The sequence below is a fragment of the Phoxinus phoxinus genome (genome assembly GCF_949152265.1).
Source record: "Phoxinus phoxinus genome assembly, chromosome: 15".
In the NCBI taxonomy this organism is placed as follows: domain Eukaryota; kingdom Metazoa; phylum Chordata; class Actinopteri; order Cypriniformes; family Leuciscidae; genus Phoxinus; species Phoxinus phoxinus.
The window spans coordinates 30,174,415-30,201,755 of record NC_136890.1 but is presented as its reverse complement, the minus strand read 5'-3'; the positions used below and the strand labels follow the sequence as shown (position 1 = coordinate 30,201,755).

The window sequence follows — 27,341 nt, the reverse complement described above, 5'->3', positions numbered from 1 at the left end:
CTGCACCACCTGTGTTTGATCACATTAGAAATAAGTGTGAACAATTTTGTGTCGTTGTGTGTAAACAATGACAACTGTGTTGTAGTTGTGTTTCACGTTTACCATGGCTGTTTTTAGCCTTTTGCAACACAAGTGCATCACAGTGTGATGTGTGTTTTAGTGAGTGGGAATGTGTTTAGAAGAGTGCAAAATGAGTGCATGAGATTTGCGATTTATTCGACAAATTGATTTAGGCTTTTGAGAATTTGCTTCAGAGAATGGGGTTTAGTGTTTTAACAATTCAGAAAAACTGTAATACCTATTTTTCTCAATATCTGTGTAATAAAAAAAGAGATGTTTTTAAGTTAATTCCCCATCTATTGTCTCTAAATGTCATGGCAGACAATGACTACTACAATGTCCATGTTCAAATGTATATTTGGTAGACAAAAACGGCAAGTTACACAAACTAAATGAGGGCATGTCAGTGACTTAACGCAACATCAATTATATTTTAAAAGAGAACCTTGTGCATTTTTAAAGTCTACAAGAGTATTCTTTAATTATTAATACCTTTTCCAAATAAGGGCGTCTCCAAATATCCCTTATAGAATTTAGCAACAAATTTGTCCCCAAACTAAGTACATCCAAAATCCCCAAATGATCTTAAATAGGCCTGTATATATGTTACTGACAAACTTTTTACTGACAATATGCATCAAATTATATCCCATGCAGTTTTGACCTGCAAATATTCCTTAGAGCAAAATGTGTTCTAGAGTTAAGCTTGGCTTCTGATTTGTATTTCTATATGCAGATTTTCCAACTATTCCTGCTAATCAGCATTTAGACCTCATTTTAGCTTTTGGATGACAAAGTCAGGCTTTCTGGCTGATAAAGCAGTGCCGTTGTTTTAAAGTCATCAATTCAGCGTTTCCACAGAAAACAGATGGTTTTTATTCAGTGTTGTGTATTTGCTTAACCTGGAGCCACTATAGGTGAGAGATCCTTCTGCTTTTGACAGGATGTCACACCGGTTAGGCTGAAGTGAACAGACGGTGTTGTTAAAGGTACTGGATCACAAAAAGAAAATCCCAAGGGAATACTAATTGATTTTTTTTTTTTTTTTTTTTTTTTTTGCATAATTTGACATTCAGTTTTATTTATATAATCCTTTTCACAATACTTTTTTTTTTTTTTCAAAGTAGCCTTACAGAGCCTCAATGCCCCCAGTGAACAAGTCAAAGGTGAAAGTGGCAAAGAAAAATCTCAATAAGACTCAGTTGGGAAAACCCATTCTCAACTGACTGGCACATAGCAATGCACATGTGACAAATATGATCTACGCATAACGTGTAATAGGAAATATACTAGCAGATGCTTATTGAATAAATAAATAAATAATAATGTTATATATAGCAGGGTCTTATTTGATTTATAAATTATTCTTGATTTATACATGTGAGAATTTTCCACAAAGATTTGAAGCAAACTATAATGTGGATTTTTAAATCAGTTTCTTGCAATGAATAAATATTACAAATGTACTGCAAACATGCTCTGTTATGTTCTGTGGAGATTGACTTACCATTTAATGTTTTTATGCTTGCAGTCACAGTGATGTATGGATCAATGATAAAGCAAAAAAAATGTTGTCTGCATCTATAAATCTATTAAAATGCATTAAAATGTATGGATGCTGTAAGATGTTTTGTTGTAAATTGACAAGAAAACCATAAAATAGAGAGAGGACACAAAGGAGCGAAAAATATTTGTTCACCTTTTTCTGAAAAGGCATATTTTGTTTGGGTCAAATGGAGTAACCCTAAAAAAAAAACATACTAATATGACTAAAAAACGTTTTTCTATTGTTGTTGTTTTTTTGTTAGATAAATAATTAAGCTCTATGAACGTGTATTTTTTACTTTTTGCTTGGTTACATTATTATTTAAGAAAGTTATATGCAGAAATGTAAAAGTACATTTCACAATGTCTAAATCCTCTGATTTCAATAGATCTGTCTGAGCTAATCAAAAACAGTAATCAAATTGAAATTGAAGCTTTCCCCCCCACCACTATAGCTCATGCATTTTGCAGAAATGTAACTCCATTCTAATAACGAGTTGTGCTTGAGGTCCTTAGCAAAATATATTGCAGAAAATTACAATAAAAGAGATGAAAATAAACAGCAACACTCCCCAAACTGAACATGAGGGGTAGAGTGACCAGCACAAACTGCATGACAGCATACGTGGAGTGAAGAGAGAGAGAGAGAGAGGGAGAGACACACACATTTAGAGAGCGACAGAGCGAGAGGAAGGGAGGGGAATCGAGCTTTTAGGAGATTTGATAGAGATTAGAAGCGGCACAGTGTTGAGAAATACTGCATGTTCGATATGAATCTCATTTCATGGTGAAAACGCAGAGCGAGGCGAGAACGCGGACAGAACTGAGGAACGCGACACTGAATGAATGAAACAATGGAAAAGAGCTCCGGCTTTCTTTAAACAGGTCATAGGTGATCTCAATAGGTCATAGGAGAACTAAACAAATGACAAAATCTGCAGGTGGTTTGAGTGAGTCGTAATGTATTCGAGGGTTTGAGGAGAAGTCGTGGATGTCTCGGCAGACTTGGAGAAAGTTCAACATCAGGATGAACAGGTAAAATAATCGGACAATGATGTTTATGTTGTAAATCTAAGTTTGTGTCGTGTTGTAAATCTTTAACACGTGTCGTTTGTCGCGCGCGCCCACAAAGTTTATTCGTTTTTCAGTCAGTTTTTTTTTTACTCATTAAAACATGATACAATGGACGGACAAAAAGTACCATGGTGTTATCATGTTTTTATTACCCTTTTCCTTTTCTTTTTTTATTCATGCAACACGGTAGCTACTCCAAGAAACTATGTAGCCTAAATGGAGCAGTAGCCTAAATGAATTAAATATCAATCATACAGTACCATGTACAAATCAAGGTATCATGGTTTTGGACACTATTGCATTCCTTGAAGTACAATGTAAATTCCATGCTATTTGAATATGCGGTAACACTTTATTTTACATGTTCTTGATACATATGTTAGGCTACATGTTCTTACCATAGTAATAAATTATGCATAATTAGGCTACATGCAACTAACAGAAAACCAAACCCTAATCCTACCCTAACCTATAGTAAGTATGTTGTTCATTAATATACTCAGTACACACACATATATATATTTTACAATGTAACAATGACACCTGAAAATAAAGTGTAACTGAATATGCTTAGGATATTATGCATTGTACCATGGAAATAGTTTTTTTGGGACAAAGAACCATAACATCTTTTAGGAAACTATTATTATGGTTATATTATGGTATTCTTTGAAGTACCTTGGAATACAATCTGCATACTGTGCCTTGTATATGGTAAATGCATATGGTAAGTAGTAATCATGCATTCAGTATCATATGTATTATTTACCATCATCTAATAACATCACTGTATCATGGTACTTTTTTGTAAAGGTAAATAAGCCGTATTTAACAGATTAGTTCGTAAAATATATTAATCAAATTTTTATTACATTTTTAATTCAACATTAAAGATGTTGAGCATTATATAATGTAATGTTTGTTAATGTGATTGATGGACATTATTATAAAGTGTTACCCTTTATTCAACTGTTCTGAAACCTCTGGCATTCCCATCATGTTTTATAGAATGTGATACGCCTTTCTCAAATTCAATAGTGACTGTAAACGAAACTGGCATTAAAATGCTGCTGAAATTGCAGATATTCCACAATGTTTGCATTTAGTCAACACAAGGCAATCTCAAGACATGGGCAAACATAATGGGAAGAAATGGGCTGTGATTTTTAATTTTTTTCTCCGTTAGGAAAAGCCATTCTGATCATTTCATCAATGCATCTTTAATCCTGTATGGATTTTGTTTACTTGATGTGCCTCTATTATGCAAATTTAGTGTAGTGAGCACATGATGTGTATAAACATTGGAAAAGGACATAGGTCTGCATTAACAGTATTGGATGCATTATTTCATAATGTAGATATTCATAGGCCTTGACGTGTCAATCATGATTACACAAAAGAGGAGTTAAGTAGCTCTTGTAAGGCTTTGACAACCATAGCAATATAGATGACTTTTGTGCATTCGTCTGAAGCTCCTTTTATCTGCTTTCCATGTCCTGTAGGATGAATTCCTACTTTCTTAATCCATGCTATAAAGTCTGTTGAGTCTCTTTGAATTATCATTGCAACAGTGAACCCCCTGTCGGCTGTGTCATGCTTCTGTGCATGAGAGGTCAGCATTTAAAAGTCTTCCGTTTGTGTGAACACAATGTCATGTGTCGTCAGGGATATTGCAAAAAGTGTTGTAGCTGCTCCCTGTGCCCTCTCGCATAATGTCAAGAATTCACAGTGTGAGATCTTTGTTTGATAACGCGTGTGTTCTGTGAGATGGCTCTAGAAAAATCTGCAAGAGTTCATGTGAAATCCTTCACGACAGAAGTGATTTTTTTTGCACTCATGGGCACTTAGTTCCATATGCAGGAGATTTTTTTTATTTTTTTTGCCAACCACCTGAGCCATAAAAGCCATAGACAGTGAGACTAATTATCGTTGAGAAGCAAGAAAATTATGTAATGATAACTCTGATTGGCTGATGGCAGCACAGAACTGAACAAAATCTTCAGTAGTGGCTTTTGACGTCTGCCATGATTTGTATATATTTTATTTCAAGTTTTTAACATAATATACAAAGCAAGGAGTAAAAACAAATAGCGGTGGGAATCATTTGGTACCTCCCGATTCGATTCAAACCGATTTTTGAGGTCATAATTCGATAATTCGATAAAAAAATTAATTCTCAATGAAGATGAAGGAAGATGTTTTTGTGTCCAACGCTGTAGTAATGGCGTTTACCAGCTAACCATCCTAACCTTGGTTGTAATATTTAAATGGGTGGTTGATTATGATTTCACTTTTTTTTACTTTAGTTAGTGTGTAATGTTGCTGTTTGAGCATAAACAACATCTGCAAAGTTACAATGCTAAAAGTTCAAAGCAAAGGGAGACATTTGCTTTTAAAGAAATTTATTTTTAAGGACTACAACAAACGGCTGGTAGGGACTACACGACATTCCTCTCGGGTTAGTGACATCACCAACCCTAGAATTTACATAAACCCCGCCCCCTGAACACGATTTATAGATTATCAAGACAGAATATGCTAATTAATGACTAGAAGATAACTACACATAAGCTACATACATTCATCAACTAACCAATCTGAAATGTCCTGTTGCATTCTACACGTTGTCACTTCTTCTGGAGTCTCTCCATCATTGTCTGAATCCGGTTTGAACATAAAAGGCGAAAAGTTTTTGAAATTTTCAGTGCATGTGTGTGTGAGGTAAAAGGACAGGAGCTGTTGTAGCTCCGCTCCCTATGTTGGGAGCAGCAGCTAATTTGCATTTAAAGGAACAGACACAAAACGGTGCGTTTTTGCTCACCCTCAAAAAGTAAAATTTTAACATGCTATATAAAAATATCTGTGGGGTATTTTGAACTAAAACTTCACATACAGACTCAGGGGACATCAAAGACCTATTTTACATCTTGTGAAAAGGGCATTATACCACCCCTTTAAGTTTTCCTGGTAGCAATCAGAAATGCCCAGATATGACATTACAAGTTCTATCATGGTTTTAGTTGGTCAAAATTCTGAAATTCAACAGAACATTTTTCTGTATTTACACTGCAGGTCTTGATAACAAAGTTTTTGATGACGTTTTTTGACGACCCGCTTACATCATCTTTTAAAAGTGACCCGTATCCGATATTTGCATATACACATTTACCTGCTTACATGGCAGATGCAAATGCACGTATCCGATTCATATCAGATTTACTTTCACATATGAGTGAGGCGGAGGCCCGAAACTGATCTGAGAATATCGGAATCCATGTGCTTTTTTCCGGCTTACACGTCGCCGGTCATATCCGATCTGTGCCACATGAGAGGAAAAAAATCGGAATTGGGTCACTTGAACCATGAAGTGTAAATGGGGCCTTAAGCTGTGTATGTGTCGCATTGGTTGCATGACATAGGCCTTGTCCCAAATCAGACACTTGATGTGCATTTCTTGTGATGGTCATATGTTGTATGTGTCAGTGAATCCAACCAGACCGTAGCATGTCTCATTTGTCATTTTATGATTCTGAAGGGATCTTTCTGGGATTCGCCCTTTTGCCTGATGTGGACTATTACCTGTCCTTTTATGCATCATTACATCAGCAAAGTATGCTCATGTTGGGCGGCATTTGAGACTGGACCACATTTTGCTGTGACTCTAGCTTGTTTTCTGCTCAATGTAGGATTTGCCAAAGTCCCTTTTGTCCAATATATCCTGAATGAACCCTCATATCCAGGTAACAAGAAGATGAATGGGTTTTCAAAATACCCCCAGTGTATGTTACAACTATTACGGACAGTCTATTGCAAAGACCCTCAGCTTATATCCGAACTGCTGACCTCATTATTGCAGAATGGTCCATCTTAATCCAGGTACAGTTCCTGTATGCGACACGCTCTTTTGTGGCGGGTCACTTTGACTTCGTCTAGTAGTCTATCATTTCAGAACGAGTTCTCTCAAACTTCTCTCCAACGACTCCTAATGGATATCAGCTGCACGATTTAGGTCTAATACGATGGAAAAAAGCCCCCAATGATTTGTTGTATTATCCATTATTCCAGCCCTTCATTTCTGAAGAGTGATCACATTATCTTGAGTAAGTATGTCACGCTGGGAATGACCTCACCATTTGTCACCAGCCCAGACACCCGAATGGGCATTAATAGTTTCAGCTGATGAATTTTAAAAAGCATTAACTGGGCCTCTGTTCACAGACTACGAAATGAAATTGGGATTTCGGTTGAACATGAAAATACCAGAAATGTGTTTTTTTTTGGCTGAGGGATTAAAGAAATTGTGTTAAGAAATGAATGATTTATCCTTTTTCCTTTGCAGAGGCCATTCCTAATAATTAGGTTTCTGCTTTAATTCAAGTTCTTAGTGATATAATGCTTAAGTTAATTGCATATATTGAAGGAAAAGCAAAGAAACTCAGTGAAAGACAGAAATCTATTATAATAGTCTTCTATTGTTGAGTGCTACAGCGAGTCATATTAGTTGCCTCTGATGTGCAAATGATTTAGAAAGCGTTTTCCTCTCCCCTTTCAAATGCCTCATAAACATGTTGCTTTTTATCATGGGGTGGTCTTCTTCATCGGTGGCTTTTATAGCTTGTTTACAGGTTTGTCTCTTTCTTTAGATGGGATCAGCATTGGGAGGCGTCCTGTGAAAACCGTTCGCCCTGTCTGAATGCACAAAGCGGTCTTGCGTTTATTTTGATGCCACATTACAGCATGCGCCCCCTGTGCTCTGAGTGCCAACCATGCGAGGTCCTTCAAAAACAGTGATTACTGTGATTAGATGATGCCACCATGGATTATTGAAACAGCCCATTATGTTTAACAGCTTCAAATGATGTTTTATCACCGTGAAAATGATATTTACCAGAGAGAGCGCGGGGAAAAGCTTGTCTCCTTCGATTACCGCCTGACGTTGTGCCTCTGCCACTTTAGTGCCAGTCTGGAATCAAATTACTTCTCACAAGGAAATGAACTCACTTTCAAAACAATTAGTTTGCAGTATTAAATATGTCTTTTAATTTCAGAAGTAGCAATGGGGTGCTCTGGCACTTTACACACACATCTCCGCCTCATGTAAGGGGGAAACAAATGTTTGATAACAGTAAGGGAGACTTATTTCTTTGCTCTAGATATTCAATCTGATTTGTGTTAGCTCAATGAATTTAAAGGGAAGGCAAGAGAAAAAGCCTTTGGCAGGCGGGACGAGAAGCTGGCGAAAAGAGCATAAGGGTTTAGGATTTGATTAGACTACTCCAAGCAAATGCAATATCCAGTTCCTACTGTAAATGCAATCAAGGCTCATAAAGAACTGAAACACCAGCGCTCGATATCTGAAGTTTCCTTGCTGAACACCTGTCACTGAGTAGATGTTGCAGTTTTGAGCTAACGCAAGGCAACTGCAGCAAAAGGCAGATGCATTCGCTACAGCGATGCCGATGTGCTCTGGAGTGTGATGTAAAATTTTCATCAAAATGTAATGCTTCTCTACTAAGAGGTTCTGAAAGCTGTCAGATGCAGCCCCAATGATTTATCCTTCCACTCCCGTACATAAACCATGGCTTGTGTTCGGAATGGAGTTATTGTGTAATGTTGACTGCGTGCTGCAAAAAAAACAAACGAGTTAGTCTGCTTTTGACTTTGGCAGTCGGATTCAATAATTAGTATGGAAGGTGATGTTAAAAAATCTGTTAAAGCTTTTTACCTTCATCATTTTCTTGCTACTTCTCAAATGCCTTTTTAGAGCCCGAGCACCAATGGTACATTTATTATTATTTTAATTTGATTATAAATTTTAATATCTTTTATATTTTTACTTTTACGTAATAAAGCCTTTTAAAAATATTGACTGCACTGACACTATCGGTAGAAGCTGAATAATTACACTATTGTCTTCTGTAGAGCTGTTTTATAGCAAAATTGAGCTTGTTTCATAATTAATCAACTTTTCACAGTTATTGAATTAAACTGAATCAACTCTGAACTGAAATGAGCTGAATGACGACGCTATTACAGCTGCTTTACAGCAGAACTTGAATTTGTCTCATATTTGATGGAGTTTGCATCATTAATTTTGTTACTTTGTTACCTGTTTATTACTCTGAAGCTGCGTTCAGGCACCTTTTTTTTGTATAAAGCGCTATAAAAATAAAAGTGATGTGACTTGACCAATGTTACAACTAAAAATAATCAAACAATGCCATATGTATATGTGCAAAGAGAGTAAATATCACTTGTGAATAGAATATTTTATTGTCATTTCCATTCAAGTCAAGCTGTAATAGATACCGTTTTATAGTAAAATATTATTATTTAATAAGAAAATATTATTTATATATATTTTTTAATCGTTTCTAGGATGCATAAAATGCTTGAAATTAGTCTCAGCAAAGACATATTTTTCAAGTGATGGAAAAAATGTCATTTCCATCACTGTCATTTCCACAGAATGCTACAGTGTGAAACAAAATCATTAGAGACATGCTGGAGATGACATTTGTTGATTCAGGAAAATGACAAATATGACAGAATTCTCCTGTGTTACATCTATAAATAAACTAGTTCGTTTATAGTCAAAATCACTGAAGAAGCATCATCTTGATTCTCATGGTAATTCATCTGTTCATATACAGGTCTGTTCATCTTTCCCCGATGGATTACTCTTTCTTGCATCTCTGAGTAACGGTATGATCATCCTATAGAGAAGAGCAATATTCTACACACTCTCTCAACCTCAAAGATAACTTTTCTTGCATTGAAGATTTAGCTACTGGCTACAGTCTCTCTCATTCTTAGCTGGATTCTGTCTTTTCTCTTGCTGCTTTCTGAGCAAATTCAATCTTCCATTGACCTTTGAACCCTTTGGAGAGGCACTCATACCACAGCTGGTCTTACAATCAGTACACATCAGAGCAGTTGGGATCCATTCCCTGGAGCTTCACCACACGCCAGCCTATATCACTCTCCATTCACAGGGTTTCAATGCAGTGCCTTCCCCAGTGGATGCTTTCAGAATAAAATCCTGCATTCTTTAATGCATATTGTATCTGGTCTTGTTTATGATGTGTTATACATTGTGCATGAATAGTTAGAGAGTACTAGAAATTCAAATTACTCTTATTTCTTTCCATAAAACACTATTGTAGAATCATTGTCATAAGAGCATGTTGTGAATCTGTTGATTTCAATGGGAATTGTGCATTGTAAGAATGAAGAGTGACACTTAAAAAGTTTCAAGTTTTGCTCTAGCACACAAGTTTTGCTCTGTGAGGTGGTTGCCAATTTGATTCATTATGTTTATTTTTTTGTGTGTTACAATTTGGTTGCTAGGGTGGTCTGGGTTGCTAGGTGGTTACTTACTGACCCAAGTCAAAAGGGCATGCAGGACTTGCATGAGTTTAATATGTTAGAGTTATGGCTGCATGATTAATCGAAATAAAACCACATTTTTTATATGGAAATTGCAATAAAGAAATGAAGACAGCCAGAAATAATAGTTTTGTAATTTTATAGTTCTAATGTAGTTTTAATGTCACCCCCCCTTTGTTTATCTCCTACAGGTTCCTCAGATAGTGGATGAACACTAACGTGTTTGATTCATTATGACGTCACGCCCTCCTCCATTCTTACTGAACCGTGAGGTCGGGATGTTCCGGGTTTTAAGTTGGAGCAGCTGTCAATCTACCACATGGCCACGCCTCTTGTGGATTCTGTGGGTGTGGCTAAGCCCGTGTTCATCGGTTCACCACCACTCGCACCCACACTCCATCAAAATCCCTGGAGACATCACTTTGGGAGGCCTTTTCCCAGTCCATTCCAGGGGTCCTGCAGGGGTCCCGTGTGGAGAAATAAAGAAAGAGAAAGGAATCCACCGGATGGAGGCCATGCTGTACGCCCTGGACCAGATCAACAGTGACCCAGAACTACTGCCCAACATCACACTAGGGGCCCGAATTCTTGATACATGTTCCAGGGACACTTATGCTCTAGAGCAGTCTCTGACATTTGTCCAGGCACTCATTCAGAAAGACACGTCTGACATCCGCTGCTCCAATGGCGAACAACCAATCATACGCAAGCCTGAGCGTGTGGTGGGCGTGATAGGGGCGTCAGGCAGCTCGGTGTCCATCATGGTGGCCAATGTCCTGCGATTGTTTGAGGTGAGAACCCATCTGCATGTATGTGAGTGAGCAAATCAATATATTGTACGTACCTGGGTTATGCAAAATTAAATTATCCATCCATCCATCCATCCATCCATCCATCCATCCATCCATCCATCCATCCATCCATCCATCCATCCATCAATTTGATTTGCAATTTAGCATAATGTTTGCTACCTCAATTCATAACCAATTCAAATTCAAGAATGTTCTGAATGAGACATATGAATTGGTATATATGTATACTTTCTTCAGCTTGCAGTGATTTCAACATGTTCCTGGATCAATATCTTTGTTGGTCCCGGAGCTACAATCTGGAATTCCTGGAACGACAACAAATCAGAAATTCAGATTTTACAAATAGTTTTAGGTTTACATCAACCTTTCATTTCCCTTTGATTTTAGGGGTAGTTTTAGTTTGATAGTCTGATTTTCACATTGACCCTATCATTTTTATTCCTTTGTACACCCATACCTTAGGGTTTGCCCCATTATACCTGTCAATCTGCTTCAAAATGGATGCTTGACTGGATCTCGATGCCTACAGGCCAGGACCTGCCGTTAATTGACAAGCAGGATTAGATAGACCAACTAATCATGGATTCAGCCTCTATCTCTTTGGTATCCCACAGGATTTTTACTATTAGTTCGGCTTTGTCTTAAATCCAGCAAGCATTTAGGCTAATTTTTATTCTCAACAGCTCTAGATTCTGATTCTATGCAGTACCAAACTTTCAATTCTCAAATGATGTTGCAGTGGTTGTGCTGTTTGGTGCAGCAGTCATTAAAATTGCGTTCTGCGCTCGTTGAATTTTAATGGGAAGGTTTGGAGAATTCGCGTCTGGACCGCAATAACACTGGGCTGACATTACAAAGCTCCATGTGTTGTGGCGACAAATGTTTCATCCGCATCTCGAAATGCCAACCTCCCGTGATGCTTGCCATGGTGGGGGAAACTATCATTGCATATCATATTCACTTTGAGCAGCAATCATATTTAGTGATCCTCATCCAAACACGCAGAGCTTTAAAACCCTGTGATACTTTATTTTGCATCGTTGAACTAACTTTACTCTGTCATTAATTGTGGCAACTGCTTATTATGTTTAAAATGTTGCAGTTTGATTTAAACCCCACATTGTTCGTGCATCATATGATCTCTTATCATCTCAGCCCAATAATAGTTGCTAAACATTTTCTGGAAATAAATCTTGCATATGCATGAGTGAACTTGTGACTCAGAGTGTCCAATTTGCTTGTCTGAAAAACTGGTGAGTGCATTGTTGTTGGATCAAGCTCAATTTGGACGAAGATTAGAGAGCACATTTGTGTAATCAGAGTTTTGTAGTTTTAGTGTGTTTGCTACAACAAAAGGATGGAGAAACAACTACAGCGAGAACTGAACAGCTTGGCAGGGACAAGGTTGTGATTGGGCATAATTGGCAACCGCAAGCATTTATGATCAGAATTGTACCCACAACAAAGCACAAAACCCGTGCACATTTTTCCTTCAGCAAACAAATGCAGGAGGAGGTTGAAACAAGTGTGAACAACTATTCTTTTTTCGTCCTGAAACGGATCCAACTTTCTCCCAAGAGGGTCATTCTTGCTGGCTCCCTCATAGTGCAATATTAGACTCGTCTGAGAACACATGGCTCCCCGGCGTTGGACACCCTGCCCGAGAATGAGAGAATCTCTGTGACGAATGGTGTGATTTGCTCCCCTGGTGTAAGCTTTTTTGAGAGGGCTATCTTGCTCCCTATATCCTCGGGTTCCACAAGACTCAAATCCCTTCCTACATGGTTCTTATGTTTGAAGCGAAATGAAAAGCGGACATATTGTTCTCAGTGCATGTAGAGGCTTTTGTAAGGTGAAATGGGAAATTGATTTTATGAGAGTCGACCGAGTGACAGACTAATAAAGCTTTTTTTTTAGCTCTTCCCTAATGGAACAAGACAACATAGTCAGAGGGATTCTAGAGGCCGTCTACGGTTCAGTGTACTCTGGTTAAGACCCCAAGAGAAGCTGTTTTGAATGTCATATTACAATTTGTGCTCCCTTAGCCCATCTGTGGTGCATTATTGAGCTATAAAGAGCCCGTACTTCATTTGTGAACAAAGCTCGTAATGATCGCCGATTGATCTTAATCGACCTGCTTTGGCAAAACAAAAAACGTTCAAGAGAGACCATTGGGAAATAAAACCACAAATGAGATCTATTTAATCTCATCTGATTCTCGTAGGCAGCAACGGGAGAGCAAATTTCGTATATGAACTGAACCCTTTCTCCGCATGATCTGAGCTGCTCTCTACATTCAGTTTACAACTCTATACACTTGCTATACTTAAAAATTGACTCCTTTGTGTCTATTTTTATCAAAGTCCCTTGAAGCCAAGTCATTTCAGTTGGTGGCGATCTTTAAAACGCCTCTCAGGCAACTATACCAGTCATGCAAGTACAGCTCCTATCTCTTTGAATGGGGAAACATTGAATTGTCCAAAGCTGTTCACCGAGCTTACGATTAAATTTCATATTTGAAATGACCAATGAAATCTGACAACAGTGGTCTCATTTATTTGGTTTCTAAATGCTCAAATCAATACAAAAAGCTGATTTATTTTAGGCTGGACCGTATGGACCTCTTTTTTAGAAGTCTGAACTTATTGCGCCATATTGTGCGTTGCGCTTTCTATAATTCATAGTAATATGACTGCACCATCTTTGTATATTGGCCATTCTACAGAATTGGTTCAGAGTTGGAAACATCTTGAATTTTCTTTTTTGCAAAAATTTTGTATGTATGCAAATTGTATAATATCCAAGGTACACATTTTTAGTGATAGTGCAGTTACCGTAATTCTGACTGCACTTTTTCGGTAGTGACAGTAATGTTTTGGTAGCGACCACATCACATTACAGAATTTTACAGAAGGAAAAACACAACTTTACAGAAAAACTCACACAATAAAACTCTACTAAAACATTTTATCGAATCACATCCCAAAAAAGTTTGCTTAATTACAGAAAAAGGTGTTTGGTAGTGACATTCCTTAAACTTACACACCGATTTTCAGAATTTTAAACACATTCACCTCAAAATGATGGTACCTACTATGAAAGAGAAGCTATGAGAGTGAGAGTGACACAGGGATATTTCCTGATCAAAAATGGAGTAAAACATACACTGTTTCGGTAGTCACTTGAAAATGCGGGACACATTTTTTAAATATAAAGTTTCATGATTTACAAAAGAAAATATAACATTAATATTTTTTTTAAAGAAATTTGATCTTCACTTTTTAAAGAAATCTAAAATATATATATTTTTTAAACAACAATGGAAAGAAATTGCTAAAAGTATTTCAATATAATTCTCACAAGTTGAAATTTAGGGGTTGGGGTTCGGGACAGTCACCTCCCAATTGAAAGTACCCAATGATGATTTTATATATAGGCCTATATATTAAGCTTGCTGATATTTTAAATATTATTGTGGGATTCAACAGATAATAGAAGGATCTTAGTAAACATCTAAGATTGAATTAGTTAAATGCTTTTTTAATGTGTTTTTTTGGTTCGGGGACAGCAGGTTTGGTTTGCACCAATTCTGTAGAATGGCCCATATCTAAAAATATTTTATTCCCCCAAATGAATTTTAGGGAAAGCATCTGAGATGAAGTTGAGTTTGCGTTTGGATGTCAGATTAAAGCGATCGCATGAATACCAAGGCCTTACGTGTTTATTTGTAATTGATCAAAGAAAAAATACAGCTTTATTGTTCATAAATCCAGCATTTCCAGTTCACAGTTGTCATGGAAATTCTGTAATCTCATTAACAGCGCCATTGCTAAGCCCCTAAGTTGATTTCTGCCCTTGTCAAATGCATATTTAAATTTTTTAGGGGATCCCATAAGCTGGTTATGATAAGATGTCAAAGTCATATTTGTATATTCTCATATTTAACTGAGTACGGTTTACGAAGCATGAACATGAAAATCAGAAATGCCTTCAAATAAATAAAAAAATCACACTTACAGAAAATAAAATAAATCAGGCACTGGTAAAACAGGCTTTTTGCTATAATAATAGTGTAGTTATGATATTGCCATAACCCGATGATAATACCATGATATTCTTTATAATACCACATGAATATAGTACTATAGTATATTAAAGTATTATGGTTTCACAATCTGATTCCAGCTTATATTATGGTAAGCATGGTGTAAGATTTACTTTAAAACTATTTTCACTCTCTGAAATTTCTCAAATTACAAAGAAACTACAAGTAATGTATTGAATTAAACATGACATTTGGAAGTAGAAAGACTGAAATAGAATCTTAATTAATCTTAATTAAATATTGAAAAATCAGGTCACGGTGTCTATATTCAAAATGTTTCTCTATTGAATCGTTTCCAAACAGACTGAAATTCAAATTTCATTTAAAATATACAAAAACCATGAAGTGCATTTCAATTTCACAGGAAGTTATCCCATTGTGTGGCTGTGAATGACAGAAAGGTGTTAGACAATAGGCTGAGTCTGTGGGGACAGCTGTCGGTAGCCAACCCTCTAATTAAACACACGTGGAATAAAGTCTGAAACGAACGTGGAACAAAAGCAGAGGTACAGTGGATCTTCATTAGACGGACCTTTTTGCGTCTGTATGATGAGGGGCACAGCACCACGGCGAGTGATTATTCCAGTCTACAGATTGCTCGCTGAAGCGTGGACAAAGGCTCGACAGCCACCTCTTTCCATTTATCATGTTTTTGTTGTTTAAATATGCTTGGGACAGTTTCAAACAGCCATTTAGCCCATGTTTTGCATACGAAAAGCCTGTTGTTTCACTGATATTTTTACACAGTCGATCATTAAAATGTGTTTGATGTGTCGGAACATCATGAAAATATCATGAGACAGATTGCGAGCACAATGCTTGAGTTCTGAACATTTCTTTGATGTTTGTGACGCCAAACACCTGTCGTTCGTGGAAAGTCTTTGTTTATTCAAGTCTTCACGTCAGGAATGAATGTGTCCCAATTCGCATACTTCTGTTACGCACTGAAAGTATGTACTTTGCTTATGATTGTAAATTACATTTACATTACATAACATTTTTAGAATGTGTACATACTAGAGAATATCTATTTTTGCATGCATAAATACCTGTCTATTTATCAAAATGTGCTCAAACAAATTTATTTTTTGATAAAATTCAAGATATTTTTACACAAACTTGCATTATGCAAAACTATTGTTTTCATTTGAGATCATTTGACAACAATGTGTTTCACTAACCCTAATCCTAACCATTTAAAGTGTGGTATATTTGAGTGAAACAGCTTCTCGAATAAGAAAAAAATTTAGGGAGGGACTTGATTTTGTCAACCAGGAATTGATTGGATGGTTATGGGTTGCTATTGGTCGATCTCATGTGAGTGACAGGTTGTCCCGCCCCTCACACCAGTAAACACATCATAAGAGAAGAGATGTTGCTGCAAAGAGGGGGGTGGGGAGTTTTGATTAAAGATTACGAGAGCACATGAATTAAAAAAATAATAATGATGTGCATTGATAATACATTTAAAATAAATATGGCAATATACCATTATGCCACTATTTCATAGTGACTTTAAAAACACAATATATGCTGCACAGTATTTTTAGTATGTATTCCATTTCCAAACTGTTAATATCTAGCTAAATTCATTACCTTAAAGGATTAAATTACCCCAAAATACTTTTTTTTGTCATCTTTTTCTTAAATCAAACCTTATGTCATTCCATAACTGCATGACTTTCTCTCTTCTGCAAAAGAAGATATTTTGAATAGCGTTGGGGTACAAACAATGTTGGACCCCATCGACTCTCATTGAGTAGACTCAACAAAAATTTAGTAGAAATGATGACAGAATTTTTCATCATCACTTTACAGTCAGCATTTAAGTTAAACTTAAATTAACCTGAAACCTTAACATAATTAATTACTGTACATTTAAAAACTGTAGTGACAGTATCATCTGTGTATTCGACACCATTTTTCTACAGCTGAAAAATGTAAAAATAGCACAGTCACAAACTCTTCTTCTCATCCTCAAGGGGTTGTGGCTTTTGTCAGCCAAACAAAGCATGCACGAATGCACACTTCGAAATCCATCCTGGCACCTTTGGCTCACTGCTCTACGAACTATAATTTGGGATGCACTAATTCTAATCTCACATACTGTTTAGAACAGATAGTATGTGAATTGGGATGCAGCATGTGTTATCATTTCTCTGTTTTTAGCTCCGTGTCTTGACGCAAGAGGGGCCATATCTCGTGCTTTGCACGGTCAGGGCAAACGTGATCACAGCCGAGTTAAATGAGCTTTTACTTCACCCCACGGTAATGACTCTCCCTGTCAGACGCTCACTTTAAAGACGGCACGTCCTTCCCGCTTAACAGACAGAGATGACACATCTATGAGCATGCACAGACCTTTAATGCAATGCAGTGCTCCAGAGAGCATGCTGGGAGTCGTACATACACACACACACAAATCTCACGTCTTTCTCTGAGTCGCTCGGACATCTTTTTTCTCAGACGCACACACATACACACTCTCATTTGGATTACAAAGCGGTCACAGACCTTCCAATGGAAGAGCCACATAAGCCCCGACAGACCGCATGAACGGCAGTAAAAGTCAACACTTCAGCAGTGCCGCAGTTGCATAATTGTGAATGTCGTTTCTGTGGCCGTTCTAGCTGGATGGGACACGGTAGCAAACCGCATGTTTTTTTAATGATAAGACTTAGTGCTCTGGCTCATGAAACAGCTCCAGGTACTCAATTTTTAACGGCTCGTCTTTATGTGGCATACAACTCTGCAGAGATCCCTTGCTGACTCTTAGTTTTATGGGCCAGAGACCCAGATGCTTGTAGAACAGAGGAGTTTGATTGCCTCTTGCCAAAAGCATCAGATGAGATTATAAAACAATAGAACAGTGAAATTCACGGTATGTGGGACGGAGGAACCTTTTTTGAACTCAACATGAGTATGTTGTTGTTTTCAAATGCGTTTCTTTAAACCTTGTGCCTAATTAGGTGAACCAAGAAAACAAAATGTGGGAAATTCGAATAGAATTAATATTTCAAATATTTTATGGTGGACTCCTAAACTCCCTTGAGATGCATTTTTTAGTCTGTCTAAAACTCATTGCAAATTATTTAGTGTTTTCCTATACCTTGCATCACTCACAACCTGTCCATGTTGCCATTATTAATACTAACATATAGAAGTGACGAATGAATCTGCGGCAAATACAGCAGAGTTTGAAGAAGAACATTTACGGCACGCATTTTATCCTCCATTTAAAAGTTTAAAAGCTTGTTTATTTTGCTATCCTAATGTGCTATCCTGAAGCACATGACAGGATCACATGACGGGATATTGGAATCACATTACAAACAGGAAGCATGACTATGAAAACTACAAAATAAAAGACAAACATAAACATGAACCAAAAACCAAACGTGACACCTAAATATGCACAATTTTGCATATGTTTTTTTCCATCTGCAATCAGAACAGACCTGCAACCCACAAGTTGAGAAGCACTGGTTTGATGCATGTTTTTGCACCCCTTGCGGCAAATCGTTCTTGCTTCGTGCCATGAATTGTCTTCTGACGCGTAAAATTGAGCTTGCGTATTTAGAAGTGTTTGTGTTCACGTACTTGCATAAGCGTGTTTCTGGCCTTAATTACTCTGTCTTTGCCCTGAGCCGTTAAACCGAGTCTGGGGGTCTAGAAAACACATCAGGCTCTTAGCTGCAAAATTAGAGGACCCTTTGGTACAATAAGCTGCTGGCTTCCGTTCATAAAACTCAAATTGAGTTTGTAAGAGAAAGTGAAAGCAAATCACCTGGGCAAATGTTTGACAGTGAGAGTTTTGAGGACTGAAATCACTTTGCGAGGTGCACGTGTGAGCATTAGTCGTTTAGAAAGTGCATGCAATGGGTCAATGGAGAGATTATATTTTGATCTAAGATTGCTACAGGTTTCTTTGTGAATAAATAATCATTGCATTAGTTGATCTAAAGAATCTAAGTGTCTACAGGCACCTTAGCTGTCAGAGTTTCCTCTAATTGCCGTTATTGTGAGTTAAATGGTCAGTAATTGCGCTGATGTCTGTGGCAGTTAATTCAAGTGAGAAAATTGTGGCTATTTTTTGTTGAACTTTAGAGAATGGGAACTTTTTCGTGTCAGTTGCTATTATTATGCATCGAGACACTGAATTATCAGGCTGTCAGCAATACAATTTTCACTTGCCAGTGTGAAGTCCGTCGGTCTCCTTATTGAATGATGTATTTGTGTGAAATCACCCTTATAGGCCTATTAGTTGCTTATAGTTGCACAGCATGCACAATTCACTTAAGGAAGATTCTGGATTCGGTGAAATGCAGTTATTTTTAACTTGTATCGGTCTATTTAAACTTTTTTTTAACCATAGAAGTTCATGTAAAGTGATATCCAGTATTTCAATGCCTGTTATGAGCATGTGAAGCCAGTAAACATAAACCTTCTCTGTTTACATAGAGGAAAATCCAAACAAAGGCATTATGTCAGAAGTTCATCCGCTGAACAGTCCCACCGCTTAAAGGATTATTACAACTTTGCAGCTCAAAAAAACACATTTTGAATGGAAGAATTAATATAAGTGCTTCAACAAAAAGCTGCACGTTTGTGCTTTTAAAACTTATATTGAATGTTCATTTATAATAAATGTTTTTTTTTTTTTTGTGCTTGTTTTTACAAACCGAGGGATGAGTTTAATTATTTCTGTGGGAAAGGACGGCACTGCACAGATGCTTTTGAAAGAGCTGAACTTGTATTGAACCTGGAGCTTTCCTTTAAGGAAATAGGCTAAAAGCTCACTTCATTTCATGCCAGCGGAAAGCATTTGCTCAGATGTTCAAGAATAGCGTGTCGGATTTGGTAAACCTATGGTAAATATGTCTTTTTCCCTCTGTCAAGCGAGAGATTTATATCCGTCAGTGTTGAGTCACACTAGCAAGACCTTCAAAACATGGTCTATCCAGGGGACAGAAAGGCATCACTACGATATCATGGTGAACATTGTTCAAATATTGAGATGACTTTGAATATGCAAGATTTAAATGTGCTTTGTAACAATACTTTGGTTTTATTTATAACAACTGATTAGTTCAAGAAATTCCTCCTCCTTTCAGGTCAGTTTTAATACAAGAGTCGCAAGACAACAACAGTTGCGTTTTTTATGAAACGAGTATGCGGTGTATCACCTTATATATGATGAATTCAGTTCATTCAATAAAGGATTCATCATGACTGAATCGTCAGACACAGACAGAGTTAGTAAGTCTTTTTGATTGAGTCATTAAAAGAAGTGAATCAAAAGATGAATTTGTTCATGAATCAGACTACACTGGTTGTATGATTTGTTTTTGATTCACTAAAATGAACTGCTTCAAAAGATTTGAATTTGAATTTGTTTATGAATGGGACTACAATGGTCACTGTGTTGGTCAATGCGTTTGTTATTGTGTGCAGTTTTTTGTGTGGTTGCTTCTGTTGGTCTGCTCACAAGTCTCTTTTTGTATCACTCTTTTTTAGGTAAAAACCTAAATTTTGTAAACGATAGCGTTATCATCTCCATGTAAACAACAAATACAACTAAATTTGTGAAAACAGTGACGTCATGCGTATTATGTGTTCAGTTTATAGGCGCGTAATGTTTTTTTAAAAAGTGACATCGCCAACTACTGGCCTGGCATGAATGATACAGTGTATTTAGTCATTTTTTGCGGATCCCCGTGAAAGGGGATGTTTTGACAATGTTGTCGTTTATGCAATTTTTTTTTTAAAATTAGTACATCGTTGTCGTGCAAACATACCCTTAATCATGACGTGAACCGACAGAGGATTAAACAAAACAAGATAATTAAAACTAGATACATGTGGGATTCATGTAACAAACAGGGAGAACATATTCTGCGTTCACGCCATGTCGTAATTACCGTAAATAAAGCTCTGTATGCTTTCGAGATTACTCTCGCGGTACTTTGATGTCATGCACCGATCGGTCTGCACAGCGCCGCTTCAAGTCGAACACACAAGTTCTACAAGCCCATGAAGGCTTTTTACTGTTCAGAATCGTTACGGTAATTACGACATGGCTTGAATGCACCTTCAGTGTGTAATCATGGAAACGAGAACTAAACTGAACGGAAACACAGGAACTTGAACAAAAATACAATAAAACATATCATGACCATGCAATCTTCTATAGTTATTTACCTAAAGTGGCTCATGAAATCAGAAGTCTTACACATTAATAGCTTACTTACGTATTGAAAACCTCTAATAAGGCATATCCAGGGGACAAATATCATAATAAACAATATTTGGATGTTTACAGTTATGATTTGTGACAATAATTTTTGGAAAGATTATTTATAGCAATGAATTAGTCAAAGGTCTTTATCAACCATGAAACTTCTACATTTTAAATATCTTTGTAGTGTTGGTAAACTTCACAAGCTTGAAAAGTGAAGTTTTTGATAAACACGCTGAGCATTTTCTTCATCATATGTTTGTTTGGAGAGCAGAAGTCTTGGCTCAAAGCTTCTAATTAACTGCCGTGTCTAATTAATCAAGAAAATTGCAGCTCTAGGCTACTGCCAATGATTCATGAATGCGCTTTCAGCAAAGGGTATTTAAGAGTCGTCTCAAACTTCATGCAAACTGTGTTCGGGTCATTTGAGGAAGACCAGTGGCGACATCATGATGGATTGATTTGTTGTTGTGGAAAAAGACAACAGATCAACTCCTTGAGGACAGTTGCACTGCTGCTCTTATAGATGTGGAAACTTACTAGCAGTCTTCCATTGAAGTATCCACTTTATTTCTTAGTCTTCACTTTTTCTTCCTTTCTGTTTAGCTTAATTTAACTAATCTAGTTTATACTTCAGTTCAAATATGGCATTCTCGACTATGAATGAATATTGGTTGAATTTTATGACAAATAGCTTGTGATGTTCCTCATTTGCTTGTCATTTTGGATAAACGAATCTGCTAATGAATACATGTAATGTCTCAGATGTTTCTCCTAAAAGTCCTGTGATAGCAGACAATTGTTGACTTACAGTAAGAGCTATAAAATAAATGTGGATAGGAATTCAGATCATTTGTGATCTGAAATTAGTGATATCTCTGACTTGTTGTTTTATCAAACCTGAGCAAGATTTGCGATATCTTTTAGAGGAGATACATGGGATCACATGAGATCTTTTTCCTCAATAGAAACATCTAAAAAGTAGAACACTTAATCTCCATTTGAATTCCATTCAATTTGATCAACAACCCAGCAAGCAATTGCCGTCATTTCATTGTCTCGGTTAACTACAGACCCGATGTAGTCCGGCTATGAGTAACCCACTTCTAGACAAAATTACCCTTAATTTGGTTACATGTCGTTTCTGCCTAAATAACTTGCAAAGTCAACAGTGATTACAAGGTGTTTTGTTTCATTTGACATGTTCTGTGTGTAGCCTGTGCATCTATTCTTGGGCTATGCTATGGTTAGATGTCTATTACATTTTCAATAGCCAGATATTGTTTTAGCCTAGACTTCAAGGCTGTGTTTGGACGGCTATTAGACGTCTTTTAAACACAGAACTGCTTGCTGGGAACTGGGATGTTAAAGCCCACATGATATTACTTTATGAGTCTGGTTTTCTGTCCTGTGCTGATATATTTCCTATTGAACCCGAAATTAGGTACAGGACATATCGAAGAGCTTTAATTTTGATTTCTTTGGTGAATTTTCGTGCAAATGGCGAACAATCATAAGCATTCCCACATAAATACAAACATACACATATACTACATGCGCATCACTAAAATTAGGGCTTTTGTTTGGTGCGTGGACAGATCAGGGGCAGACAGCAGCCATTACTGTGATTAAAAGGTTGGATTTGGATCGTGACGGCTCTGATGAGAGGTGGTGAACGTTGCTGTTATGGAGTCACTAGTGCAGAATATTAAATACTTCTGTCTGAGCCAGAGACCTGTTCAGCTGGGGAATCAGACATGGGAATCATGCCCCCAAAATGGGGTGTAGTAAAATTTACCACAATTTACACTATGAAGTCTGTAGCAGTTCTGGTAGGGCAGAATTTTATGGCCTTATTTCCTGCTTTGTCATTATTTACTCACCCTCATATCTTTCTAAACTTGTGTTTTTTAATTTTTTATTTTGTATCTTTTAATTTTCTGGGGGAATGCAAACGGAGAGGTTCATACCCTTCTTGTACTACAGTAGTCAACATTTGATGTGGAACAAAACCTTGCATCAAAGTTATACATGAATTACAACAATACCGTTCTCGTCTTAGGACAACTTTGATGAACTTTTTTGATCCACTACAAATGTTGACTACTGTATATTCCAGGTATTGGGAAAGCCATACAATAGCTTTGAGACATGAAATCCTGACATTTAGGTTGTTGTGGCTTTCAACGCTGTCTTAGAATATAGTGCACAAGTTGTACGGACCTCTTTCACATGGCATTATTTGTTATTTTTTGGTGCACAACAGATTACTATGAGAGTACTTGAAAAGTGCAAACCAAAAGATAAGCAAAACCAAACGGTTAGATTATTTAACAAATTAAAGTTTGTCATTAGTTAAACTCCCCCTGTAGTCCCTTAAAACTAATCTCTGATCACCAAAATTACATATTTAAGTGTATTGTCCTTGAAAAAAAAAATCTTCATGCCTTAAAATAGCTTGAATGCAACTCTACACCCTTGCCTCATTTATACGTGGTTCTATGAATATGCAAACTAGCCCCGCCTTCACTCACTCGCATCAGCTTAGAGATCCACTCGTTGATGATCACACGTTGACGTGATTGGTTAAGGTAGTTTGTGATGTCACACTGTAAAAAATGTGGCTGCGATTAGTTAAAATTTGTTGAGATAACTTAAATATCCAACTTAACCAAACTAAACTAAAGTTAACTAAACTTAATATTTTAAGTCAAGCATGAACACATACTTTTTAAAGTTGAAACAATGTTGGATTTTAAGTTGTGATAAATAATCGCAGCAATTTTTTTACAGTGCAGAAACCCCATGCAGCGATTCTGTCTGTTTGTCTGATCTATCAATCAATCAATATCTGCTATATTATTTATATTTTCACCTGTTAGTGAAATGAAAGTTGAAATAAAAACTGGGTAATGTGCAATTTAAATGTTTGTAAACAGCTCTGTTTTAAATTTGGTGTTAATTATTATATTTAAAAATACATAGCGATTAAATGTAATAATTGTTTGGGCTCTGTTGTCAATTTTAACCTGTAATATGTACTGTACAGTCTCATGTACAGTTTACAGCATTAATTACTAGACGTCATTAATTAGAGAGATTTTGACATGCACCTAAAATATTTTCAAATGAATCGAATCGAGATGGGCGTCTAAAAGAGCGCTTGTGAATTAGATGTTGAAATCTGCGTCAGTGCCCAGTCCTCGTAACATGGTACCACCACAGTACTTTTTTGTAAAGGTCTGTTATCTGATTCATTTCATCAGTTCATCAGTGTAGTGCTCCATGACCTGAATTGGGTGTGTCAGATTTTTTAGACGCATGTAATGTGCAGGATTGTGAAACGCTAGGTTAAAGTCTCATTCGCGGGGGCCGCCGGACATAATCAGTGTTAAATGAATTCTTCTCCTTCCCCCCTCCTGATCTCTGTGTCTCTCCTTCTGTGCTTAACTTAATTTGACTAAAACCCCTCTTATCCTCACAGATAATCTGTCAAATGGATCGTTGATTCATCCATCTACCTGTTGTAAGTCTGCCCCTACGGCTCACCCACATGCCGAGACCCCCGCGTACCTTCTGTGCATTAGCTGACGAGACACAATCGTTGCTCCACTTTCACTGCTATAAAAAGAGGGAGTCGATCTAGGTTTATCAGTCACTGGGTGAACCGAGCGACCAATCATGATGAAACCAACAGCAGGCATCTGCGTTTGATCCAGACAAATGATGTAATAGTGCTGATAATTCACTACAACATTTTGTTGTCAAAGCTTGAGGAGCCTATGAAAGTATGAAGTACCATGCTAACACTCATTTGAGCCAAAGCAACAACTTTTTTGTCACATTTTATTGGAGATTTCATTTGTTTTCAACAACGATGCATTAAATTGATCATTAAAGACATTTATAATGTTATAAAAGATTTCTATTCTAAATAAACACTGTTATTTTGATATTTCTATTTATCAAAGAATTCTGAATATAATGTATCATGGTTTCCACAAAAACATTAAGCAACACAACGGTTTTCAACATTGATAATAAGAAATGTTTCTTGAGCAGCAAATCAGCATATTAGAATGATTTCTGAAGGATCATGTGACACTGATGTCTGGAGTAATGATGCTGAAAATTCAGCTTTACTATCACAGGAATAAATTACATTTTTAAATATATTCAAATAAAAAAATATTATTTTTAATCATAATAATATTTTACAATATCACTGTTTTCACTTTATTTTCGATTAAATAAATGCAGCCTTCATAAGTGTTAATGTTTTTGAAAGAAGTCTCACCAACTTTTGAACAGTTAATTTTTTAGTTAAGATTATTTTTCTTATTCTATTCTATTCTCTATTTTTTTTTTTTTTTTTTCTTGTTTTAAGCATACCATATTTGGTGAGGTTTACGCTTAAAGCTGCAGTCAGTTACTTTTTTGGGTTAGAAATTATCCAAAATAAATTTTTGAGCAAGTACATAACCAGCCAGTGTTCAAAACTATCTGCTTGCCGTAGCTCGATTTAAAACGGTAAGCTTGTAATAATGTTTTTAATTCCAGTGGTACTGGTGGATACTTCACATCTGTACACATAAAGAAGGAGTCTCGGCTATATAGGCTATGTTGCGTGTGAGGATGTTGGAGGTGGAGATTTATACCCTTTTCTCACAGCTCTTGATATAATTAAACTTATCAATTTGATGGCGGATCCAGAAAGGTTCAAACGACAATCGCCAGTGACAACTGGAGATTCACCCGTTTTAAAATGCAAAAGACTTCGGAGTGGCTACAGAAAAAAAGAGACTGCAACCGGCCCATGCGGAAACAAGGATAATATCGGAAGGGCATTAAATGTAGTCACGCAATGCTGATGTTGTTAAAATTAACAATTTGAGAACAAAGTATAATTTGCACGGTTTGACGTGACATGACAAGCGATCGTTAGATTTAACCAGTGCAATTCACTGCAATGCTGCAATCTACTTCTACTGGAAACCAGGACAAAAACACATACTAAGAAAATGTTTTTTTTTTTTTTTTTACTTTTTCCTCCCACCTAGGGGAGTTAGCAAGTTACTTGCTTTAAATCTCCTCTCTTTTTGTCTTCCAGATCCCCCAGATCAGTTACGCCTCCACAGCACCAGAGCTGAGCGACAATAACCGCTATGACTTCTTCTCTCGTGTGGTACCACCAGACTCCTACCAGGCCCAAGCTATGGTGGACATCGTGAAGGCACTGGGCTGGAACTATGTGTCCACTTTAGCATCAGAGGGGAATTATGGTGAAAGTGGAGTAGACGCCTTCATTCAGATCTCTCGAGAGGCAGGTACAGTATCCGTACAGTCATCAAGCTTTGAAGCTTCTGGTGCGCTTGAGAGTCTATCGATGTATAACACAAACTGCAGCATATATGATCCAGATTGGACTTTCCATTAATATGCTATCTTTCAAAAAGTTCCAAAGACTGAGACAGCTGCATGCATTTGTACCCATCTGCTGCCAGAAATTTATGCCGGTCATTAATATAAATAGAAAGTGAGTCACATTTTAGTCGAGAAAAATTTCAGCATCGGTGTCCATCTCTCTCTCTCTCTGACAAAGGAGGTCTGTGCATCGCTCAGTCCTTGAAGATCCCACGAGAGCCCAAACCAGGAGAGTTTGACAAGATCATTAAGAGACTAATGGAGACGCCCAATGCTCGAGGAGTCATCATCTTTGCCCATGAGGACGACATCAAGTAAGTGAATGATATGCGTAATGTATGTTTGATCAGAAAGTCCTTATATGAATATTCTGGGTTAACAGTTTGAATTCTATTAGCTGCATCTGTGGTATGTTTGATCAAAAATACACCTAATTTATACATTTTATTTATTTATTTTAAATAATGAATGAGGCATTTATATAGCGCTTTCATATGTACTACTGTACACCCAAAGCAGTTTACAATTGTATCATGGAATCTCTCCTCAACCACCACCAGTGTAATGTAATGTAATGTAATGTAACTGGTAGAAAATTAAAGGTTAAGTTCAACAAAAATGTAATATCCTGTCATCATTTACTCACCCAAACCCGTAAGACTTTCACTCATTCTCGGTAAAAGGTTTTAAGTGC

The 27,341-nt window shown here is 36.9% G+C and overlaps 1 protein-coding gene across 2 annotated transcripts in view; it reads left to right on the top strand.

Annotated features, from left to right (window-relative positions):
- Positions 1–2,235: 2,235 nt before the first annotated feature.
- grm6a (glutamate receptor, metabotropic 6a) overlaps positions 2,236–27,341 on the top strand; it is a 48,886-nt gene continuing 23,780 nt past the window's right edge. The window contains exons 1-4 of one of the 2 annotated variants that reach the window (XM_079637293.1): positions 2,236–2,640; positions 10,260–10,859; positions 26,334–26,550; positions 26,826–26,961. In XM_079637293.1, coding sequence (XP_079493419.1) covers positions 10,302–10,859; positions 26,334–26,550; positions 26,826–26,961 — 911 coding nt within the window. In that variant the 5' untranslated portion in view covers positions 2,236–2,640; positions 10,260–10,301. The remainder of the gene's footprint in view (positions 2,641–10,259; positions 10,860–26,333; positions 26,551–26,825; positions 26,962–27,341) is intronic. The other variant, XM_079637294.1, reaches the window with a different exon arrangement.